Genomic DNA, 21,850 nt, shown 5'->3' on the forward strand with positions numbered 1-21,850 from the left:
CTTTTGCTGCATCATCATGCTTATTCTTCCTCTTATCTATCTTAACATTCCAGGCTCTATCCTGGAATGCCTTTTCTTCTTTCTCTACATCCTCTCACGTGGCTACTTCATCATCTCTATGGGTTTAATTATTATATCTACTTGAATGATTTCTAGATGATTGAGCCTACATATGGATCACGAGGAGAAAACATGTATAGTTAGGAAACAAAAATGCTTTGATACTGTAGAGTTGTAAACACGTTGTGATCATGTCAAATCTGTTTCCATTTAGTCTACTTATCTTTAGTCATGGTCTCTCTACTGGCTTCATTGCTTTGCTTCTGTTATGGTCACATGGTTTCTTTGAGTTTTTGTCTTCTCAAAAGATGTCAAAGAATATTTCAACTGAATAACAAGAGGAAAATTCTGATGAATTCAACAAATCCTTTAAAAGACATAGTCAAGAATCACACAAGATGATAAAGCATAAAGGGTTTGCCATCTGCACCAGTGGCCTTTAAGGCAACCATTGAATTATAATATGTATTTTGCTGTTATTATTATTATATTAATTGCATTTTATATCACATTATATATAATTGTAATTATATTAATTGCAAAGGGGATAATGAGAAAGGGTAAAGAACATGGATATAGGAACATTAAAAAGATTCTAGTGCCCTCACCCCCTCACTCTTTCTAGAGATTAGAGGTCTAACAGCTAGAGAGTGGGAACCTTTGTCCCACATCTTCTGGTTCTTGCTTGTTCTGATAATAGTAATAATAATCTTTCCAGGATAGAGACAAGTATGATATAGAAGACAACACCCCCCCCCCAAAAAAAAGAGGGAGATAGAGAGCAATGAGAGATGACCTGGGCCCAAGACAAAGCCCTACAAGGGAATTTTATTTTTCCGGTGCAAATTGAGAAACTAGACCTACCTTTAGCAGAGGAAGGAGCAACTCTTAAGTACTATGCAGTAGAATGAGAGAAAGAAAGTCCAAAGTCTGCTAATGCCTATTGGTGAGATTATTTCTGACTCCTCCTTCCTTTCCCCTCCTGGAAGAGAGACTCACCAGTGTCGTGGTTTAATCTGCTTCTTGTTTTCACTTATTCCAAGAGCATATGTGTGTGTGTATTGGGTGGGTGGAAAGGGGGGTAGAGGGAAGCTGCTCTTGGGTGAAAACTTAGTGATTGGCATTAGAAATATTCAAGCAATATCTAGTTATATGTTTAAAATGGTCTTAATAGAAAGCTATTGATATCAATTTTATTTGCTTGCAGGAAGATTGGAAAAGGGGTGAAGGGCAAATCTGAGAGAGAAGAGATTGAAATTATTGAACTTTTTATAAAGTCCAATTTGGATTTTGCTAGTATGAATTAACTGGGGATTTGAGCTACACAGTTAACAGGGATGAGATTTTATTTAAAAGAGAAAAAACAACAATCCCTAGGAGACATTCCTATTAAAAAGGACAGAAGTGGGTAATAGAGAGGGAGGAAAATAGCCATTTTTGCCCTGACCCCTGGAAAACAATAGATGAGGTATATGAAAGGAAAGCCACATCACAAAAGAGGAATGAGTTGGTAAGAAAGTTCTGTGTCTATGAAGGAGTAGGGACCAGGTTCCCCAGGCAGGTCCAATTAGAAGCCTAGACTCTGGGGTTATTGAACATTTGGCCTCCTGTTTGCCAGCACCACTTGATGATTATATAAAGATCTTTAAAAATCATCTCACACAGAAAACACATCCAAAATGTTAAATTATTGTGATCTTTTTCTTAAAGCTAGAATATTTTTAAAATTACTAACCTTATGTATGATTAATGGTATTGTAAGAAGCTTTAAACAAAAAAAATAGAATTATAACATTTAAATGAGAACATACAAATGACACAATTGAATTTTATTCTTGCTATACATTCACTCAGGTATCCTCCATTAAAGACCATCTCTAAAACCTTGTCATGCTATGGAGGAAATCATGAATTATTTCATTTTTGCAAGCATTTATTAGTTCTCTTTCCTCGGCCCCCCAATTGCATTACAACAATAATATCTCTCCATAAACTTGTATAATTTAGAAAAAGCATTCCCACATCAATCATGTTAAAATGTATGTCACATTTTATATTTTAAATCCATCCCCTTTCTGGCAAGAGGCTGATCTATGTGTTTTATCCCCAGACTTCTATACTCATGGTTTAGTATTGCATTGATCAAATTTCCAAACTTTTAAAAAATTATTGTCAAATAAATTGTTTTACTTCTGCTTACTTCATTTTGTATCAGTTGATAATAAACTTTCCAGTTTCTTTTGAAACTGTCTACTTTATTATTTCTTAAGATGCATCACAATTTATATAGCCATTCTCTAGTAGATAGATATTCCCTTAGTTTCCAGTCTGGTGTAACCATGAAAAGAGAAGTATTTTCTGTCAATAAAAAGTTATTATAATAAAAATAAATAAATAAAATACATGTCAAAATTGTTTTTATATATAATTAGGGGAAAATAAAGTATAATTTAAAAGAAAAAAAGAAAAGAGAAGTATTTGTGTGCATATAGGTCCTTTTCCATTTTTTTTTTGCCCTCTTTGAAATATAGACCTAGCTGTGGTATGGTCAGCTCAAAGTTGAGTTACAGCTCAGTAACTTTTTAAATTGTGAATGTTTAAAATTACAAAAAGTTAGAATTCAAGCTCTGGCAGATACTCCCAAACTAGATGGATTACAATATGGGCCTAGTAATAGAATATATTTCTCCCATCTAAGGATAAAATTAACTAATAATGAAATCATAAATCGTTATAGTTTTGAAGTAGATTTCAGTACTAAAAAGTATGGAAAGGCTGGAGAAGTTTGTGTGAGGTTAGATTATGTAGCTATATTCTTATCTCATAGAAACTGTGCTGAGTTTAAAAAAGTAATATTTATTTGCTTCAAATAATAATAGCTGACCTTTACATAGTGCTTTAAAGTTTGCAAGATATTTTACATATATTATCTTTTTTGCTTCTTAAATTCTTTGGAGATAATATTTTTGCAATGAACTTTCAAAATACTGGGTGAAGCTATTTCATTGTGCTGTTAAGGCTACTTGAGACCACTTTAATAATGGAAATCCTCTTTTAAAAATAAATGACTTTTTTTTTTGAGACTACAACCTATTGGAAATAATAGGACTTTTATAACTTTCTTTTTCTTATAGATCACAATTACTTTCACTTGTCATAAAAATATCAAAGGAGTGAAAAAATAAAGAACATGTTAATGGAAAGATAAGCAAAATGTACCCAATGTATAAAAGTGCAAAATGAATTTTAAATTAGCTCTAAGAGGCTCACTTTAAAAAGAAATGAAAAAGATTATTCCACACTATTAAATGTTACTTTCATGAAAAAAATTTCTTACTCAAAGGATAATATTTTATTTTTTCTATACAATTATCAATAGAGAATTAATAGAATTGTTGTGATAAATTATTGTTGCTGACTTTCACCCAAGCTTATATTATTATTATTTAAAAGGCAAAGAAAACAATTGCAAATTGAATATTAAAATCTATTTTTCTTATTTTTCTTTTGGAACATTAATTTGTAGGGAAGTGTAAGCTAAACTTACTACACTAACGTTCAACTTTCCATGAACTCGGGTGTACATCTCTTTAACTTTGCATTGAGAACTGTATGTTTTGCTATAGTAGAGAATATGGGGTCAGGACACCTATATTTGACTGTTCTCTCAAATATTTTTTATTTGTGAACTCACCATAGAGTGATTTCATTTTGTAGAACATTCATTCTAATCAAAGTCTCTTCCAATTGATAAGCCTCAGTTTCCTCATGTGTAAAATGAAGATGACAATACAAATAAGATTATTCTGAAGAAAGTGATTTGTGAAGTTTTTTTGAAACTACTATCAGAAGCAATGGGACTTTTATCATTTTCTTTCCTTATAGATCACAGTTATTTTCATTTGACATAAAAATATCAAAGGAGCAAAAAAAAATAAAGCACATGTCAATGAAAAGATAAACAAAATGTACCCATGTTTGAAAGTACAAAATGAATTCTAAATTAGCTCCAATGCTAATGTGAATTATTAACATTTATAAGTAATAAATGAGAAAACTCAAGTAGTTGAAGTTATTTATTTTTTACTTAATAACAGAGATTTTAAAAATTATTAAGACATTCTTGCTGCTTTGGTGTACTTACCTTGTTATATCACTTGAATGGTAGCAAGCAGATAAAGATGGTACTGAATTTTAAATTTTGTAACTATTGTTGAACACATTCTGAATTGGGGGATTTTTATGTTATTTTTCATTATTATTCTGTTTATAACTTGCTTTGCTTTGCTTGTCAATATTTTAAAAAAATACTTTCTGGACAAATTAAAATATTTACTCTCCATTTTGAGTAAAAATGCATGTAGGAAACAATCTGTCTTTATATTTTCATGATTCCTTTTGTCTAACATCCTAAATATAATCTTTGTTTATTCCTGTATGAAGATTTTTTAAAATGACCCTTTTGAGGATATGTTTGAGAGGTAGTCTGTATTATTTTGATATGGAATAGTGGTAAACTATGGAAAAGTTTCAGCCACAGTGTACTTGTATTAATGCCAAATTCAGAAAGTAAATAGAAGCTGGTGTAACTGATGTAACTAATGTTTAAACTAAGTGTCCACCAGTAAACTGATTTGGGAGTTTTATTTTGTTTTGTTTTCTTTTTTAAAAGAGCTGACGCAAGTTTGACAAAGGGAGGTGTTGGGGTGGATTAGTGTTGGTGATTGGCTTCTTGGGTTTACTCCCACATATCTTTAAATCTCTGCCTAGCTACACAAAGGTTCATATAAGTAAACTCTTTTACAGGTGTATGTCATTCCAAACAATTAAGAAAAGAGGGGAAGATTGGATGGTTGGCTTGGAGGTAAAGCTAATTTTTTAAAAAAGGAATGTTCTTACAAAATTTGTGTTTATTCTAATTATTATAATTATCTTTCTCATTTCTGAAATTAACTGATTAAAGAACATAAGTATTTTCCTCCTTTTGAAAACATTAAATATTATCTGTAGTATTTATTGACTCAAATCCCTGTTGCTCTGGGCTATTTAAGATAATTTGGAGGTTTGGACACAAAATGAATGTACTAGGCAATATGAAAGATTAAAGTGGAAGTTATAAAGTAATAAGATGTGCAGTTTAATGTAGTTTCTAGTTAATCTTTGTGAATTTTACAATTAAAATAATGTATTAGAAGAAATATTTTTAAAAAGAAGGATGCACTTTGCAGTTTGTGACTTTCCATTAATTTGAAAATTCATTCTAGTCAAAGAAAAGAGAGAAATATCATCTAGCATAATGCAGGTTCAGTAGGTCTTAATGTGTTCATTCATTTTAAGTTAGTAATTGCCTTATACACCAAGAGGTCAGATTAGTCTGTGATCAATTTGAAGAAAAAGGCTAAATACCTTTACTTGTCTTCTATATTAGAATGTTTTCAATGAATCTGCTTTTCTATAATATGAATGGAATACATAAAACTTAAATGTGATACCAAATTTTGATGTCAGGGAATAAATTATATATAAAGATACATGCTTTTTAGTGGGATGAATACAAAAAGAGAAAAGATTTTTCCACAGATCTTATCACAATTTTGTGTTTCAACTTATAAATAATTAGTATTGGTCTGAAAATAATCCAGGAAAAAGTAAAACTAATCACATTTTTATAGTTCAGTTTAATACAAGTAATTGATAGTGCTTATCTATTCTTTTTAAGTCTATAGAAAGAGGACTTTTCAATGAATAGAAAAGGCTCTTGTGAGAATTTTTTTTGAAATTATTATTTATAGTGACTTTTGTGAGCTTTTTTTTAGTGCTCACAGTTAAATTTTAAATATAGCTTCAGATGTTTTCTGAAGTAGAGACTTTCAGTCCCTATGATTAGATAGAATATGAACAACACAACTTTTGATAAAGTATATAAAGACTAAACAAGTGATATAAAACATTTAATTTCTTCAGATTTTCACATCAAGTAAATGTTATTCTTAGGTTGGTATTAAAAATAGTGATTTTTAAGAAATCAGTTTTATACTTTCACTAAGATGAAGTTAAATGATGTTCATAGCTGTGGAATACATGGGAGAACTGTTGGAATATATGGTGCCACCTGACAGTGGCTGCTGGAAATCCAACCCAAAATGGATCTCTTCTTGTGAGAGGAGGATACAAGGAGACTGAGAGGCAGTTGCTGTTTTCTGACCACTCTGACTGAGAGGTCATTGCGTTGTCTGACCTCTCTCCTCTTCCCTCTGCCTCAAATTTATCTCATTCCCAGTCCACAACACCTGTGTCAGCAAAGGCTGTCTTGCAACTCCTTCAGATGTTATGGTCCACAGCTATGAAGACTTTCAGAGAATTGATCTGTCCCTTAATACATAGCAAATTTTATAGTTTTAATTTTTAAGCTTTTGTGGACTAATGCATATTGTAGAATTAATTATGGAGATCAATATATAAACAATTTGAAAAAATATATAGTAAATGTATTTTACTAGTAAATCATGAAGCAGGAATTGGAGCAGACAATAGTAATGCTGTAGAAGGAACACCGGATTTAAAGTCAGAGTAAATTTAGGTTTGAATGGCAACAAATTATTTCATTTCTCTAAGTTTATTCTCCCTTTAAAAGATATAATTTCTAAGATTGCTTTTAGCTCTTAAGTGCAATGATTCTATTCTGCATATCAGATACAAATTTGGCTTATATTAGTTATGTAATATTATATACATGTCCTCCATGTTATTGCTATACATTTCTGAAGATATAAATAGTACTTTAAAAAGTTTAAAAAGATGTTGGAAGAATATCAGGAAAATGGCAACCTGAAAGGCTTACAAGCACTATTATTCCATCTTGCTCTCTTCTTCCAACTCTTAGTATATGCAATGATAAAAGAGCTGAAAACATAGACAACTCAGCAATGTCAGAAAGAGAAAAAATGTAAAAAGTAAAACACTAAAAAATTTAATATATATATATGTATATATTATATGTTATAAAATATAGATATATACATCACAGATGACATGGATAGAAATGATCTGAGAGCTGGCTCATCTGTATGGAAAGCAAGAAGGAGGGCTTGTCAGCAATCTAGCTGGGAAAGTGAGACAGATAGAATCAAAGAGTGTCAAGGTTGAGAGATTTCTTCTATGTGCAACATGGAAATTGGGTTAGATTTATAATCTATCTGCTAGGGGTTTACTTTTTAGGAGTTAAAGAGAGGCATTGATTTCATTAACCACTCTTAAGAAGGTGAATGTAGCCCCTAGTTTACCCTTCTCAGAACTAGATAAATCTAACAACAACAAAAAAGAAAGAAAGAAGTTTAGGAGATGAACAGAATTTTGAAAGAGTTAGATATGTTAGATTTCTAGAGAATATTGAAGAGGAGTAGAAAAAATATATACATAGTTAAGTGGTATGTGGTACTAACACAAAAACTGATTATGGATTAGATCATAAAAAATTAACAAGCAAATGTAGAATATAAGAAACAATAAATTCATCCTTTTTTAGTCATAATGCAAGAAAGAATACATTCAATAAAGATCCTTTGAAACATAAATTAAAAATTGGTTGAAAACTAATTTAATCTTTAAAAATGAGTAGATCAAAAGACATAACAATAATGAAATGGCCTATCAAAATTTGGATATTGTCATAGCCGTACTTAAGGGAAATTTTATATCTTTAATTTTTTTTTATTAATAAAAGAAAGAAAGAACAGATTAACTAATCGGTCATACAATCCCGCCTATACAGAAAAATAACAAATTCAAATTCCCCAATTAAACATAAAAATAAAAAAACTTGAAGAAAATCAAAAGAAAGTTTAGCAAAATTGAAGGTTAAAAACACTGAACTAATAAATAAAATAAAGAATTGTTTTACTTGTCTTAAAAAACACTATAAAACAGATAAAATATTGGCTCATTTTATTTAAAAAATAAAGAAAAAGAACAAAATAACAGTATCAAAAATTTTAAAAGGTGAACAACCAAAGAAGAGAAAATAAAAACAATTATTAGGCATTATTTTGTCTGTTTACAACTATTAAAACAGATGACTTAAATGAAATAAATATTTACAAAAATATAAATTTCCCTGATAAACAGAACAGGAAATAGAATACTTAAATAATCTTATATTGAAAAAAGAAATTGAATACGTTATAAATGTGTTTTCTAAGAAATGATCTCATGACTAGTCAGATTTACACGTAAATTCTAAGAAACATTTCAAGAACAATTAACTTCAATATGATCTGAAAAAAATAGGTAAAAGAATCCTACAATCTTTCTATGATACAAATGTGATCATTATCCCTAAACAATGAGTCAAAATAGAGAATAGAAGCTATAGACCAATTTCTATAATTATTGCTGAGGCAAAAAATTTTAGTAAAATGCTAGCAAGAGAATTATAGCAATATATCACAAAGGTTACACACAGTAAAACTGTATAATTGACTTTTTCAATAACAAAACCAACAAAAATCATATTATCATTTCAATAGATGTAGAAAAGGCTTTTCATAAAATACAGCACCCATTTTTGTTAAAAACACTAGAGAGCACAAGAACAAATACTTTTCCTTAAAAATGATAAGAAATATCTAATACCAAGATCAAGTGTTAATTTCAAAAAGTGTAAGTTAGAAACCTTTCTAGTAAAATCAGAGATGAAACAAAGATATTTATTATCACCATTGCTTTTCAGTATTGTACCAGAAATGCTAGTTATAGTAATAAAACAATAAGCAAGGGAAAGAGGAAGCAAAATTATCACTTTTTCTGGATATGATCATTAACTCAGAGAATCATAGAGAGCCAACTAAAACTGATCAAAACATTAAAAAAATTTAGTAGTTGCAGGATAAACCTTCATAAACCATAAGAATTTTGATATATTACCAACAAAATTCAGCAGAAAGAAATATTAAAAAGTCATTTCAGTTGAAATAACTATAAATAGCATTACATATCTGCCAAGACACCCAGGACTTTTGTGAACACAATTACAAGTAAAGAGAGATGCAAATAATTAGAGAAACATTAATTTATGGATAGGCCAGACCCTGCAATAAAATAATTATACTACTTAAATTTATTTGTTTATTCAGTGTCAAACAAAAATTACCACACAGAGCTAGAAAAATAATGTAATATTTCTTTGGAGGAGCAAAAGATCAAGAATATCAAAGAAATCAATGAAAAAAAAACCAAAACAAAATGGAGCCTTGGAAGTCAGTACCAGGTCCAAACTATGTTACAAAACTGTAATTATAAAAAAATTTGATATTAGGTAAGAAATAGAAATCAGTGGAAAAAATTGGGTCCACAATATACAAAGGCAAATGAGTGTAAAAATGGGGACAAAAGCTTTGCAGCAAGAATCTTTGATGATGGTTTCATTATGAAATATATAGTGAATTAAGTCTAATTAACAAAAATAAGGGGCATTAAAATTATCAAATGATGTGAGTGGGAAGTTTTCAGTGGAAAAAATGCTCTCCATCACTAATAATTGGAGAAATATTAGAATTATATTGAAAAATATAAATTAAACCAGCTCTCAAGTACCACATCACATCCATCATATTGAGTAAAATGACAAAAAATGGAAATACAAATGCTGGAAAGGATATAGGAAAATAGACACACTAATGCACTGTAATAAAAGAGCATTCTGGTAGGAAATTTGGAACAAGGCTTTCAAAATGTGCATATTCTGTGAAGGAAATCCAAGAAAAAAGGAAAAGGATTAATATGTCCAAAAATATTTATAGTAACTCTTTTAGTGATTCCAAAGATTGGAAACTGAAGGGATGGTCAGCAATTTGGGAATTGCAGAAAAAAATTACAGTATGAATGTGATAGAACACTATTTTGCTTTAAGGAATAATGAGGAGGAAGCTTTCAGAAAGGCTTGGGATACCTGACTGATACAAAATGAAGTGAGAAAAAAATCTAGCAAAATAGTAAATAGTAAAAAATTTATCAAAAATTCTACTTTTTTCTTGCTTTTTTTTAAAGTATAGGGTAATATAGTGATAAATTACTAGGGTTGCACTGAAGAATTCCTCTTCTAAACCTGGCTCTTAGGTAGCCATGAGTCTATGAAATTATAGCCCTTAGGTATAAACTGTTATTTTTAGGTACCATCAGTGTATATGTGTGTGTGTGTGTGTGTGTAGAATACCACATGTATAAATAAAATCACAAATGCATGTCTTCATTTGTACTTGAACCTTCCCAATTTGCAGAAACTTCTTTCTTTTCCATATTATTGTGATAAACAAACTGAACAAAATTCATACTCATTTTCTGAATCTAAGGAAACTTAGAGTTACTTTGTGTTCTATTTGTAGAACGGCATTCAGAAAGTCTATATATGTTGGGAGAATCTCAGCCTCAAGGTATAATCCATTGTTTGCACTGAAGAAGCTGCTGTAAAGACCAGGAAATGCTGACACCTCAAATGGATCCTGTGGAACTGCAGAAAATCAATATCCAACTTGATGACAAAAGCAGTAGTGGAGAAAGTGTTCCAGACAGCTATATTGAGATGGTAAATTCAGTAAAGACCCCTATTAAAAGGTATGTCATTGACAATAATCAGAGGCTATGTGAAAACTAGAGAGCAATGTTTATGGATATTGGAAGCCAGGGGTTTATTTGGAAGGTTCATCTCCATTATCTGCCTGTATTATAGAAACATAGATTTTTGAGGGTCTCATCCCTGTAGACCTTCCTGCATGCTAGAGAAACTAGACCTTCAGACCTAAAAAAATCTATGATTACACAGTTTTTTTTCTCCATCAACACAGATCAAAACATTTCCAGACCTTTTTCAATAGTTAATGAACTACTGTGGCTCGAATTAATTATCATAAATGGCCATGTGTTTCCATAAGCAGGCTCATCGTTAGTCTACTTTGCCAGCACCAATTCTGAGACATTTTAACTATGATGGGATCTACCAGAATTGGTACTATATTGGAATAAACTTCCAAAGCCTACATATTACAATGAGGCATCAAAATAGAATTGTTTTCTTGCTTAATCAAAATATTTTACTTACTTAATCACATATGTAAAACACTTGATAAAAGATTTTAAAATTACTTAGGGAAAAGAACATTGTCAGCTATATAGCACAAAATTGGAATATAGCTCTAAATTCTGTGCTTAGATCAGGATTCAAGTGCCAGCTCTCTCACTTATAAACTACATAAAATTGGTAAATTCCCATACTGTCTCTAAATTGATCTCAGTGTCTTTGGCAGTAATGGCACATGTCCTACCTAAATCAAAGGACTCAGGGAAATTAAGTAGCTTGCCTATGATCACATACCCTGAATCAGAGCTGAGATTTGAATCCAGGTCATTATTTTTCCTGCAATCTTTCTCTTATAATAGAAAATATATATTAACTAAAACCTAACCATTAATATTTGGCTCAAGAAGAGAGGGGAAATTAGAGGAAGGTGGTATCCCAGGGAAATATTTGTCCCTATATGGAAAGGTGATAAACTAAGGTTAATGGAATATATAATCAGAAGTGCAACTAAGTTTTGTATCATCTGGAATGAAAACATTGAGAGGGATGAATAGAGGTAGTGAATAGGGTTGATTAAAAGAGATAATACAGGCATGGATGCTATATAGAAAAGTATTGACTTATCTCCCAGAAGGTATATTTATGCTCCCATAAGGGTTGGATGATACACTTAAGGAAAAGACTCACTTTGGATGTAAAGAATTTGGATTTGTGTCATATATGTATGATGTGAAGTTACTATTTCTCTATACTGAAAGTTAAATGAAGAGACTTTATCACTGCTAAGTAAGGGCCAAGCATATATTAATAAGGTATACCATATAAAAATACCACTTATCAAGCTGGGGCTAATGATAATTAAATAATAAAAATTCTAAATTTATTCTGAATTTTCCAAATGATTTGGGATTCTTTTAAATTCAATTGTTCTTTTCAATACCTCTTTCCTCATTTTATTATTTAGCTTGTCTGTGAAATAAATATACTTCCCAAGCATTTGTTGAAACGTCGTTTTGTTATTTTCTTCTTTTTTCTTGTTTGGGTTTAGTCAATTTGCTAATGGTGATGATGAAAGCCAGAAGTTTCTGACAAATGGACTACTAAGTAAAAAGAAGTTGGTAGACTATGATGAAGAACACGTAAGTTAATTCATGCTTTTAAGCACATAAAAACAGGAATTGAGGATGTCAGGTCTGTCTGAAGCTCTGTGGGAAAAACAATATGACTGAAATTTTCCAAAGCTTTCATCAGCACATTCTTTGTTTATTCAGGTCTTCGTTGGAATAAAGACTTGTTTTTTTTTCCTGTTCGCCATATGTCTGTATAATTCATTTGTGATGTTAGTTGTTTTGTAAAGAAAAAGAAAATTACCGTAACCCAAATGTAAACTGAAATCATACTTAAGGCTCCAGTTTTTCTCTATTATATCATATGAAATATTTTCTATATTCAGATCCTATTGACATAATACTTAAGATTCTATATTTCTCTTGATTAGAGCAAAAGACACATGCATATGCGTATTATATATATCTATATATCTATTGATGTAAATAAAATACACATACATAGAAATCTACACATATAAATATATATCCCAAAATCACAGTTTTGTTCCTAGCAATTCTATCTTGGTTAGACCTCAGACTTTCCATTAGAAAAGATATGGGAAAATTATGAGAATGCTAGCAATTAAAATGAGACTGCCTTTCACAAGTGTTTAATTATAATGGTCACTTTTTTTTCCCAAGCATCCTGGAACCACATCCTTTGGAATGTCATCATTCAACCTCAGTAATGCCATTATGGGGAGTGGAATCTTAGGGTTGTCATATGCCATGGCCAACACTGGGATAATACTTTTTATGTAAGTGTCCAATACATGTATTATGTTTTTCAGTTATTCAATTAAAATGACCTTTAAATGAAGGATATGCATATATATCTATATATTTACAAGAAACTATATCACTTTTACCATCTCTTTATTAATTGAAGTAGTTGAATAATGCAAAAGTGAAACCAGTAGAATGTGTGAGCATGGAACTTTTCTTCAAATCCTTATAACTCAACATGGTAGCTTGAACTTAGCAAATAGTAATAATTAATGTTGAAACGTGTTTGGAAATAAAAGATGAGAAAATATGATTCCCTCCCTTCTTTTCAGAGTTTATGGTTGCAGGATGTCATATTTGATGCATAGTTTTGCTGAATTACTTTTTCTTTATTTTTATAGGAATAACTCTCTGGGTAGGAAATAAGAGAGGGATATATTTAGAAATAAAAGTTATGTAAAAACAAAATGTAAATAATTTTAAGTGTTTATTAAATTAATTACTGAAAAGGATTTATTAGGTATAGGTTCTAATCACTGGAAGGAAGACAAAACATATGTTGAGTTCGTGTGCAGGATAAATAGAAAGGACCCAAAGTCTTAAGGATGTCTCTATAGAATAGATGGCAATGTCCAAAGGTCCTGTATTGCAGATTAGATCGAATTGACCAGGAGTCTAAAGGGCAGAGCTTCAGGATTAATGGGAATAGCATAAAAGTATGAGAAAATGTGATGGTCTTGTGTTTTGTCAGAAAGATTATAGTTGGTGATTTGCAGGTTATCTAAATGATGTGAGTAGTCATCCTGCTCTTCCAGACCCCCAAATGAGTGGTAAAAGGAAAGAATAGAAGAATGGTGTTTCCTCTGGTCACTCATATTGCCCTCAAAGTCCTAAAAGATGAGGACATGAGGAAATATGGAGAAGATCTATTTCAGCCTATATAAGCTATCTTGGTAATATTAAAGTTGTTCTGAATTCTCTCATCAGAGAGGAAGTAAAAAGAGCACTGTATTTGAAAAAAGAAAACCTGGTTTCTAGTCCTAGGATTGATATTTATTGCCTATATGTTCTTAAAAAATTGTTCAACTTCCTTGGGTCCTAATTTCCTCATGTGTAAAAATGACAGGGTTGCAATAAATGACCCTTGAGGTCTTTCTGCTCTCTAAATCTATGAGTCTATGAGCTAGAAAGCAGAATATGGCCTTTCCATTCTATTAAGAGCAGTTTTACAAAGCAATTAATTGTCCCATGGTTAATTATAAAAAGAGAAAAAAAAATACCTGGGCTATCCATGAAAACTTATTCCTAAAACCTCCATTTCCTTATTTGTGAAATGGATTTGATAATACTTGAAACTATCTACCCCATAAGATTTCTATAAGTTATTATTAAAACATCACAGTCACTATTGGTGATACTTTCTAAGACTTATAGATATGTGTGACTTAATTTTGCTGTGATTCATATGAAGTTCTTACCAAACAATGCTCATTTTACCTACACAGTCATAATCCATTTATTAATTCTTTGTCTAAGATTTTTAAAAAGTGATTGAGAAAAGGTTAATAATGAAGTTTAATCTGAAAACGTTGCGCATACAACCCTCTTTACCTCCCAAGAGAGTCTGTTATTAAAAAACCGCTAACACACTCTACTTATACGTTATTTTAGGCAGTGCATCTCCATCCACATTAGTATTTCTTGAATGGCAGTGAATGCTGAATTCACAAATAGAAAACTTTTGTTAGGAACTAAAGAAAAAGAAAAAAACATGGTAGCCAAATGAGCCGATACATCATTGCCAATACTACTTTGAAGCTGAACTTGGTGTAGTGATTGAATAGGACAGTCAATTTACTTATGTGTTCAATATACTGGTAGAAAATTTTACTCTTTATCTGTTCTTTTTTCTTTTCTTTCTTCTTCTTTTTTTTTTTTTTTGCTGAGGCTGGATTTGAACTCAGGTCCTACTGACCTCAGAGCCGGTACTCTATCCACTGAGCCACTTAGATGCCCCCTGTTCATTTAAAAAAAATAAAATTCAGTATATTAGTAGTGAGTTTAATTCTCCTACTTTAATTCCCCAATGTATGCTATGCACTTTGCATTTGTGATATAAAGTAGTTAGATTGATTATATCTTGTTCATTGCTCTTTACCTATCCTTTATTATACTCCTAGAATCATGCTTCTTACTGTGGCTATATTATCCCTCTATTCAGTTCATCTTTTACTGAAGACAGCCAAAGAAGGAGGTATGTTATTAAAATTTGTATTCTTTTTAGTACATAGTCTTATTCTTTGACTTATTTTTGAAAGAATTTTTGATTCCCAATATATGCTAATTTTTTTTATTATGTTTTATTTTCAATGACAATGACCAACTTTTAAAGTTTTTTGGCCAAGTTAATGGACTTATTCAGATCAAAAAGAAATAAAGGGGATTACTTTTAGATTACATACATAAATATTTTGAATTTTTAAATTTTTGCCAATCTATCTTGAGATTCATTTTTGAACTGCTATCCCTGTTGGATAGTATTAATTACTGTTATTTTCATTGGTTTACTGTGAATAGAGGCTCCATCGTACAGTGGAAAGAAGATTGGATTTGCAGTCAGAGGACTCAGATTTAACTCTTTCCACTGTTAAAGCTAAGTAGTATAGTAGACAGTACTGGATTTGGAGTCAGGAAGACCTGAGTTCAAATTCAACCTTAGACACTTTTTGGCTGTCTGATCCTGCACAAGCCACTTGATCATTGTTACTTAGCCTTAGTTTATTCATCTGAAAAATGGGGATAACAGTAGCACATTTCCCAGGGTTATTGCAAGGATAAAATGAAATAATCTTTGCAAAGCACTTAGCAAACTTTAAAATACTACTACCACTACTATGACTGTTGCTGTTGCTGCTATCACTACTACTACTACTACTTTTACTGTTACTACTGTTTCTGCTATTACTACTATTACTACTACTACTATTGTTGCTACTGTACTGCTGTGGCTGCTGCTACTACTACGATGACGATGATGATGATGACAACTATTATTATTATTACTCCTATTACTATTACAATTACTATTACTGTTACTACTACTATTATTACTGTTACTACTACTACTGTTGCTACTACTACTACTACTATGACTATGACTACTATTACAATTACTACTACTACTATTATTACTGCTACTACTACTACTATGACTATTACTATTACTACTACTGCTACTATTACGATTACTATTACTGTTACTACTACTGCTGCTGCTGTTACTACTACTATTAGTACTGCTACTACTACTACAACTACTATTACTATTACTACTGCTACTACTACTACTACAACTACTATTACAATTACTATTATTGTTACTACTACTACTGCTGCTGTTACTACTACTATTAGTACTGCTACTACTACTACAACTACTATTACTACTGCTACTACTACTACTACTACTACTACTACAACTACTATTACTATTACAATTACTATTACTTCTGCTGCTATTGCTATTACTACTGCTACTGCTACTACTAGGACTACTATTATTATTACTACTACTATTAGGATTACTATTACTGTTACTACTGCTACTGCTGTTGCTACTACTACTATTACTACTGCTACTGCTACTACTACTATGACAAATATTACTACTACTACTACTACTCTTACTGTTACTACTGCTGCTGCTGCTATTACTACTACTACTACTACTATGACTAGTATTGTTACTACTGCTGCTGCTATTACTACTATGACTACTGCAACTACTATTACTATTACTACTGCTGCTGCTGCTGCTGCTACTAATATTACTATTACTTGTATTACTATTACTACTGCTGTTGCTGCTACTACTAATATTACTGCTACTACTACTATTACTGTTACTACTACTACTATTACTGTTACTGTTACTACTGCTCTGTTGCTACTATTAATATTACTATTACTACTTCTATTACTATTATTACTGCTGCTGCTACTACTACTACTACTATTACTACTGCAGTTGCTGCTACTATGCTACTAGTACTGCTGTTGCTGTGCTACTATTATGATTACTACTATTACTATTGTTGCTGCTGCTAGTGCTGCTGTTAAACTTTATTAACTGTATGACACTTGGTGAATTATTTTTTTTTCTGGCCCTCAGTTTCTTTATGCATAAAATAAAGGGGCTGGATTAAATCAGCTTTATTTCTTTAAAAATATGTGATTCTGTGGTCCTAATACATAAGTGTATTTAATAGTTTTCTTTAAACTCTTTATACATGATATAAAGTTGCACTATAGAAATGTTTTGAGGATGAGACTAGACCTTTGCTTTTGCTGGTGTACTCTTAATGATCAATCTCTATCAGAAAAAAAAACAGCACCTTCTCTGTAAGATACAGTTGTAGAGCTTTGCCTAAGTCACTGAGAAGTTACTAAATGATTTACACAGTATTTATCAGAAGCAGGAAGTCAGCCTAGGTCTTCCTGACATTGAAGCCAGCTCTCTATTATGTCACGATGACTCTATAGAAATGTCTTAAATGAATAAAAAGTGATTAAAATATTTCATTAAGCCTTCCTTCCTCCCTCCCTCTCTCTCTCTCTCTCTCTCTCTCTCTCTCTCTCTCTCTCTCTCTCTCTCTCTCTCTCTTTCTTTCTTTTTTACATACAGGCTCATTAATTTATGAGAAATTAGGGGAAAAAGCATTTGGATGGCCTGGGAAAATTGGAGCTTTTGTTTCCATTACAATGCAAAACATTGGAGGTAAGACAAATGACAAAATGTTTACTACATGAGAAAATTTACATTCAATTGACCAGCACATCAGAATTATTTTGATCTATATTGCATAAATGGAAAGGGCACAAATTTACTTAAGTGCCTTTCCTGCCTTTTACCTTTATCCTTGCTTTCCCCCTCTCTTCTATCTACCTCTCTCTCCCTTCCTTTCCCTCTCCATGTTTTCTTTCCTTCTCTGTCTCTGTCTCTCTTCCTTCTTTTTCCTCTCTGGCTCTCTATCTCTGTGTCTGTCTGTCTTTCATTTTTGCTGTCTCTCTCTCTTTTTCTTCCCTGTACTTAATATGCACAGATGAAATGTCATTAAAAGCAATTAGATTTAAATACTAGTGTTTCGATTCCTAGCTTTGAATTGACTTCTATTTTAAAAAAAATATAAGTGCATACTATTATTTTTCATTTACTGCAAATATAATACATTTATCTATATATGAAGAAAGCTTAGTACTAAATATAAATTATAACTGAAAATTTTAGGCATAGCTGGGGATTAGGTTGTATTTTTGGAACTAGACATCTGAGGCTGATTCATCTAGCACTAGAAAAAGAGTTTGAAAAACAAAATTATATGAGAGATAGCTGGAGATAGTTTGCTTTAAGGTGCTCTATCTCTGAGTACCTGAGCAAATTCAATCTCTAAAGCTTCCATTACCCTTCTAGAAGATGTACTCAGAAGGTGTGTGTCTTCATCTTTCTTCAACTTAACATTTTTAGCTGCAGCAAATTCTTTGGGGAACATAGGGATTCTGATATTTATTACCATTATCACATTCCAATATAAAAAACGAGGAAAGCAGATTTTGGACTTTATGTTTGTTTGCAGGAACCTTAGTCTCTTCTGCTACTCCTAGTAATTTTTAGAAATTATGTAGTAATTCTAGTAATTTTTTGAAACAGAAAATACTGGGTAAAATATTCAGATAAGGAAAGTTGATTTCCTTTGCCATATATGTTATACTGATAGTGCAGTATTAGATAGTATTTGGAATCAAGAATACAAATATTCCTTTCATCTTGCTAATATTTACACCAAATCCATATAAGTCAAATAAACTGACTAGCTTAAATTCGGTGCTTTTTTATTTTTTAAAAAATGAATAATTACCAAGAATTTAATGGCATAGTTTCATGATTAACTCAGTTTTTTTCAATATCCAAAATAATTGGGCATTTGACTTTGGGCAAATCACTTTGGGAAAATATTGTTTATGTTTGAGAAGAGAGTCAGAATGGCTCAATGGTAAGAGGGATGACTAAATAGTCCTAGGAGGGGGCAGTTTGCCAATTTCGTAGGACAGGTGCTTCTTCCGTTTTTAGAGGAATCTGCAAACTTTTTGATTACACTTCTAAAATTTTTTATATTGAGCATATTTACCCAATATACATATACTTAGCAATTTATACATTAATGTACCATTAAAATAAACATTATATACACCATAATATTCAATTTGCTAAGTAGGATGAGATAATATTAGATCCTAATTTCAATAGGAAGCCAGCAGAGTTTATTGAGTAGGATAGTAACATGTTTAGACTTGTACTTTAGTAAAACCACTTCCATAACTATGTGAAGGCTATTATGAATTAGAAGTCTATTACAATAATCAAGATGAGAAGGGATCAGAATCTGAACTAAAGTGTTGATTGTGTGTCTAGAGAGGAAAAGGTGATATGAGAAATGCTTGGATGTGTGCAGTGAGGCAAAATGAGGACTTATTATGTCAAGAGGATGGATCTGGGTGACCACAAGGTTAGGGAGACTTGGCAAATTGGTAAGATAATGTAATGATATGTGTGAAGTTCACAACAAATCAATATCTGTTTAACTGAGTCTCAGGTGGTTAGATCAACATTTAATAAATAATCACTATGTATTTAGTCAATAACACTATATGTTAGTTATTGTAAGAGTCACTCTTTTCCACCCAAAGACAGGGAAAGACATTGTTCTTTCTCTTGCATCACTGCTCCAGAGAACAGAACCCCCATGAGGAATATTTATTGCAACCAGAAAATCATCTAGAGAGGAGGTAGATAGACTGGAAGGAGTTGGTAATATAATTTATCCAATGGCACCTGAACAGTTGCTACTATGATTGCCTGAGTAAGGTTAGGATATAGGATATTGATTTGTTATGAACTTCACACATATCATTACATTATCTTACCAATTTGCCAAGCCCCCTTGAAGAGCTGATGCTTTTTTTAAGTCAGAAGAGGGAGATTGGAAGCTTGAATAGTAAAAGAATGAGACAGAGGAAGGGATTATTAGAGATAAGCTCCCAAACTGAATACTGGGATGAGGGTAAAATGTATCTCTTTCCAACTGATTGATTACAGAATCCTTGGGATCAGATTATAGTCTGCATTTTGAAGAACACTGATCTAGAGCAAAAAGAAATAGGGACCACTAAAGCATACACAATGATCCTTGTGGGTCACATATTGACTTAGAAAACTGCATATTATCTATATTTTATAGCATTTGTATTTATTTTATTGAATATTTCCCAATTATATTTTAAGCTAGTTTGGCCTGGATTTAGGCATGTTATGAGCCATATGTTTAATACTTCTGCTCTACAGGACCATGAAGAAAGGTGTGGAATATAAATGAAACATCATCTATAATAGGACAGAGCTGTGCTGGTTATAGTTTAGTTCAGTACTTTAGAATTCAGTACTTCATTTGGGGATATATAGTCTCTAGAAATATAAATTACATCCTTTATGCCTTAATAGATGGTTCCTCTTAAGTTGTCATTACCTAACTATTAGTACTAGAAGGTGACCAATCTTTTAGAGTTAACCTTTCCAGATTTTCCAAGGCTGGTCATCACATAAGTGAAACATAGTATATTACTATACCTGATAGTTCTTCCAGCAGTAAGAATAATCAGAATTTACATTCTCTTCATATATCATGATAAAATATTGGAGTAGGACTTTAATTTTGGTATGTAATATGTGCTTGATACCATTACTTATTTCTCTTTAGCCTATGCTTTTAATGTCATCTACTGTTCTTCCCTGAAACCTAATGACACTAAGTTGTCCATTTCCCCCTTGTTTTAGCAATGTCAAGCTACCTCTTTATTATTAAATATGAACTACCTGAAGTAATCAGGACATTCATGGGACTTGAAGAGAATACTGGGTATGTTGTTGTATTTTTTTCTTCAACTAAATCAACCCATTTGACCTTTGTAGCTGCTAGTATAACTTTCTTCTTTTTCTTTTTTAGAGAATGGTACCTCAATGGCAACTACCTCGTTATATTTGTATCTATTGGGGTTATTCTTCCACTTTCTCTTCTTAAAAATTTAGGTAAACTTATTTCCCAACTGAAAGTTTTACCTATATACTTCTCATAGTTTGATTATGTAGGATACACCTTGGCAACAATAATTGACTAAATCTTTTTTCTCCTTTCTCATAGGTTATCTTGGTTATACCAGTGGATTTTCTCTTACCTGCATGGTATTTTTTGTCAGTGTAGTAAGTGATTTCTTGACATATTATCTATGGCTCAATGCAGTATGAATTTTAATATTTGATTATTTAAATATAATGAAATGAGTCTCACAACTAATAGTTTTTTCTTATCATAATTCTGAATGAGGGGAAAAATTTTGTTTGATTTTTGAAACTTGTTTGAAATTAAAACTAGATGAAGTAGAATAGCAGTGTAATTGCTGAATAACATAATATGGGAACATTGGACATACATCTGTTAAGGCAGAAAAAATATTTTCAGTCAGTCAGGAATCCTCTCCTTCAGAAAGTGAGAGGAAAGTAATTAGCAACCTCAAAGAAGTAGGTATGAACCTTATCAGCCCCCATGCCTCTGTTGTTGACAAACCAAACATAATACAATCAAATGAAACAGTTCATATGAAACATTTTTTAAAACTCTTGAGTAATCCTGTTTCTTCTCTGCTTCCTCTCTCCTTTTCCCTCTCACTACCTTTCTTTTCCTTCCTTCTCTAGGGGTCGATAGATTCACCTCAACCCTTCACTTCTGTTTCATTCATTTTCAATCCATAAGAAGACTTGTTTCCCTTCACATTA

At 31.5% G+C, this 21,850-nt stretch overlaps 1 protein-coding gene across 1 annotated transcript in view; it reads left to right on the forward strand.

Annotated features, from left to right (window-relative positions):
- Nucleotides 1-4,817: 4,817 nt before the first annotated feature.
- Nucleotides 4,818-21,850, forward strand: part of SLC38A4 (solute carrier family 38 member 4) — a 36,044-nt gene continuing 19,011 nt past the window's right edge. Inside the window, exons 1-9 of the mRNA XM_003771369.3 lie at nucleotides 4,818-4,924; nucleotides 10,440-10,668; nucleotides 12,180-12,270; nucleotides 12,883-12,998; nucleotides 15,147-15,220; nucleotides 17,651-17,743; nucleotides 20,855-20,936; nucleotides 21,024-21,106; nucleotides 21,219-21,277. Coding sequence (XP_003771417.1) covers nucleotides 10,535-10,668; nucleotides 12,180-12,270; nucleotides 12,883-12,998; nucleotides 15,147-15,220; nucleotides 17,651-17,743; nucleotides 20,855-20,936; nucleotides 21,024-21,106; nucleotides 21,219-21,277 — 732 coding nt within the window. The 5' untranslated portion in view covers nucleotides 4,818-4,924; nucleotides 10,440-10,534. The remainder of the gene's footprint in view (nucleotides 4,925-10,439; nucleotides 10,669-12,179; nucleotides 12,271-12,882; nucleotides 12,999-15,146; nucleotides 15,221-17,650; nucleotides 17,744-20,854; nucleotides 20,937-21,023; nucleotides 21,107-21,218; nucleotides 21,278-21,850) is intronic.

This window comes from Sarcophilus harrisii, chromosome 5, assembly GCF_902635505.1.
Source record: "Sarcophilus harrisii chromosome 5, mSarHar1.11, whole genome shotgun sequence".
NCBI classification, from domain to species: domain Eukaryota; kingdom Metazoa; phylum Chordata; class Mammalia; order Dasyuromorphia; family Dasyuridae; genus Sarcophilus; species Sarcophilus harrisii.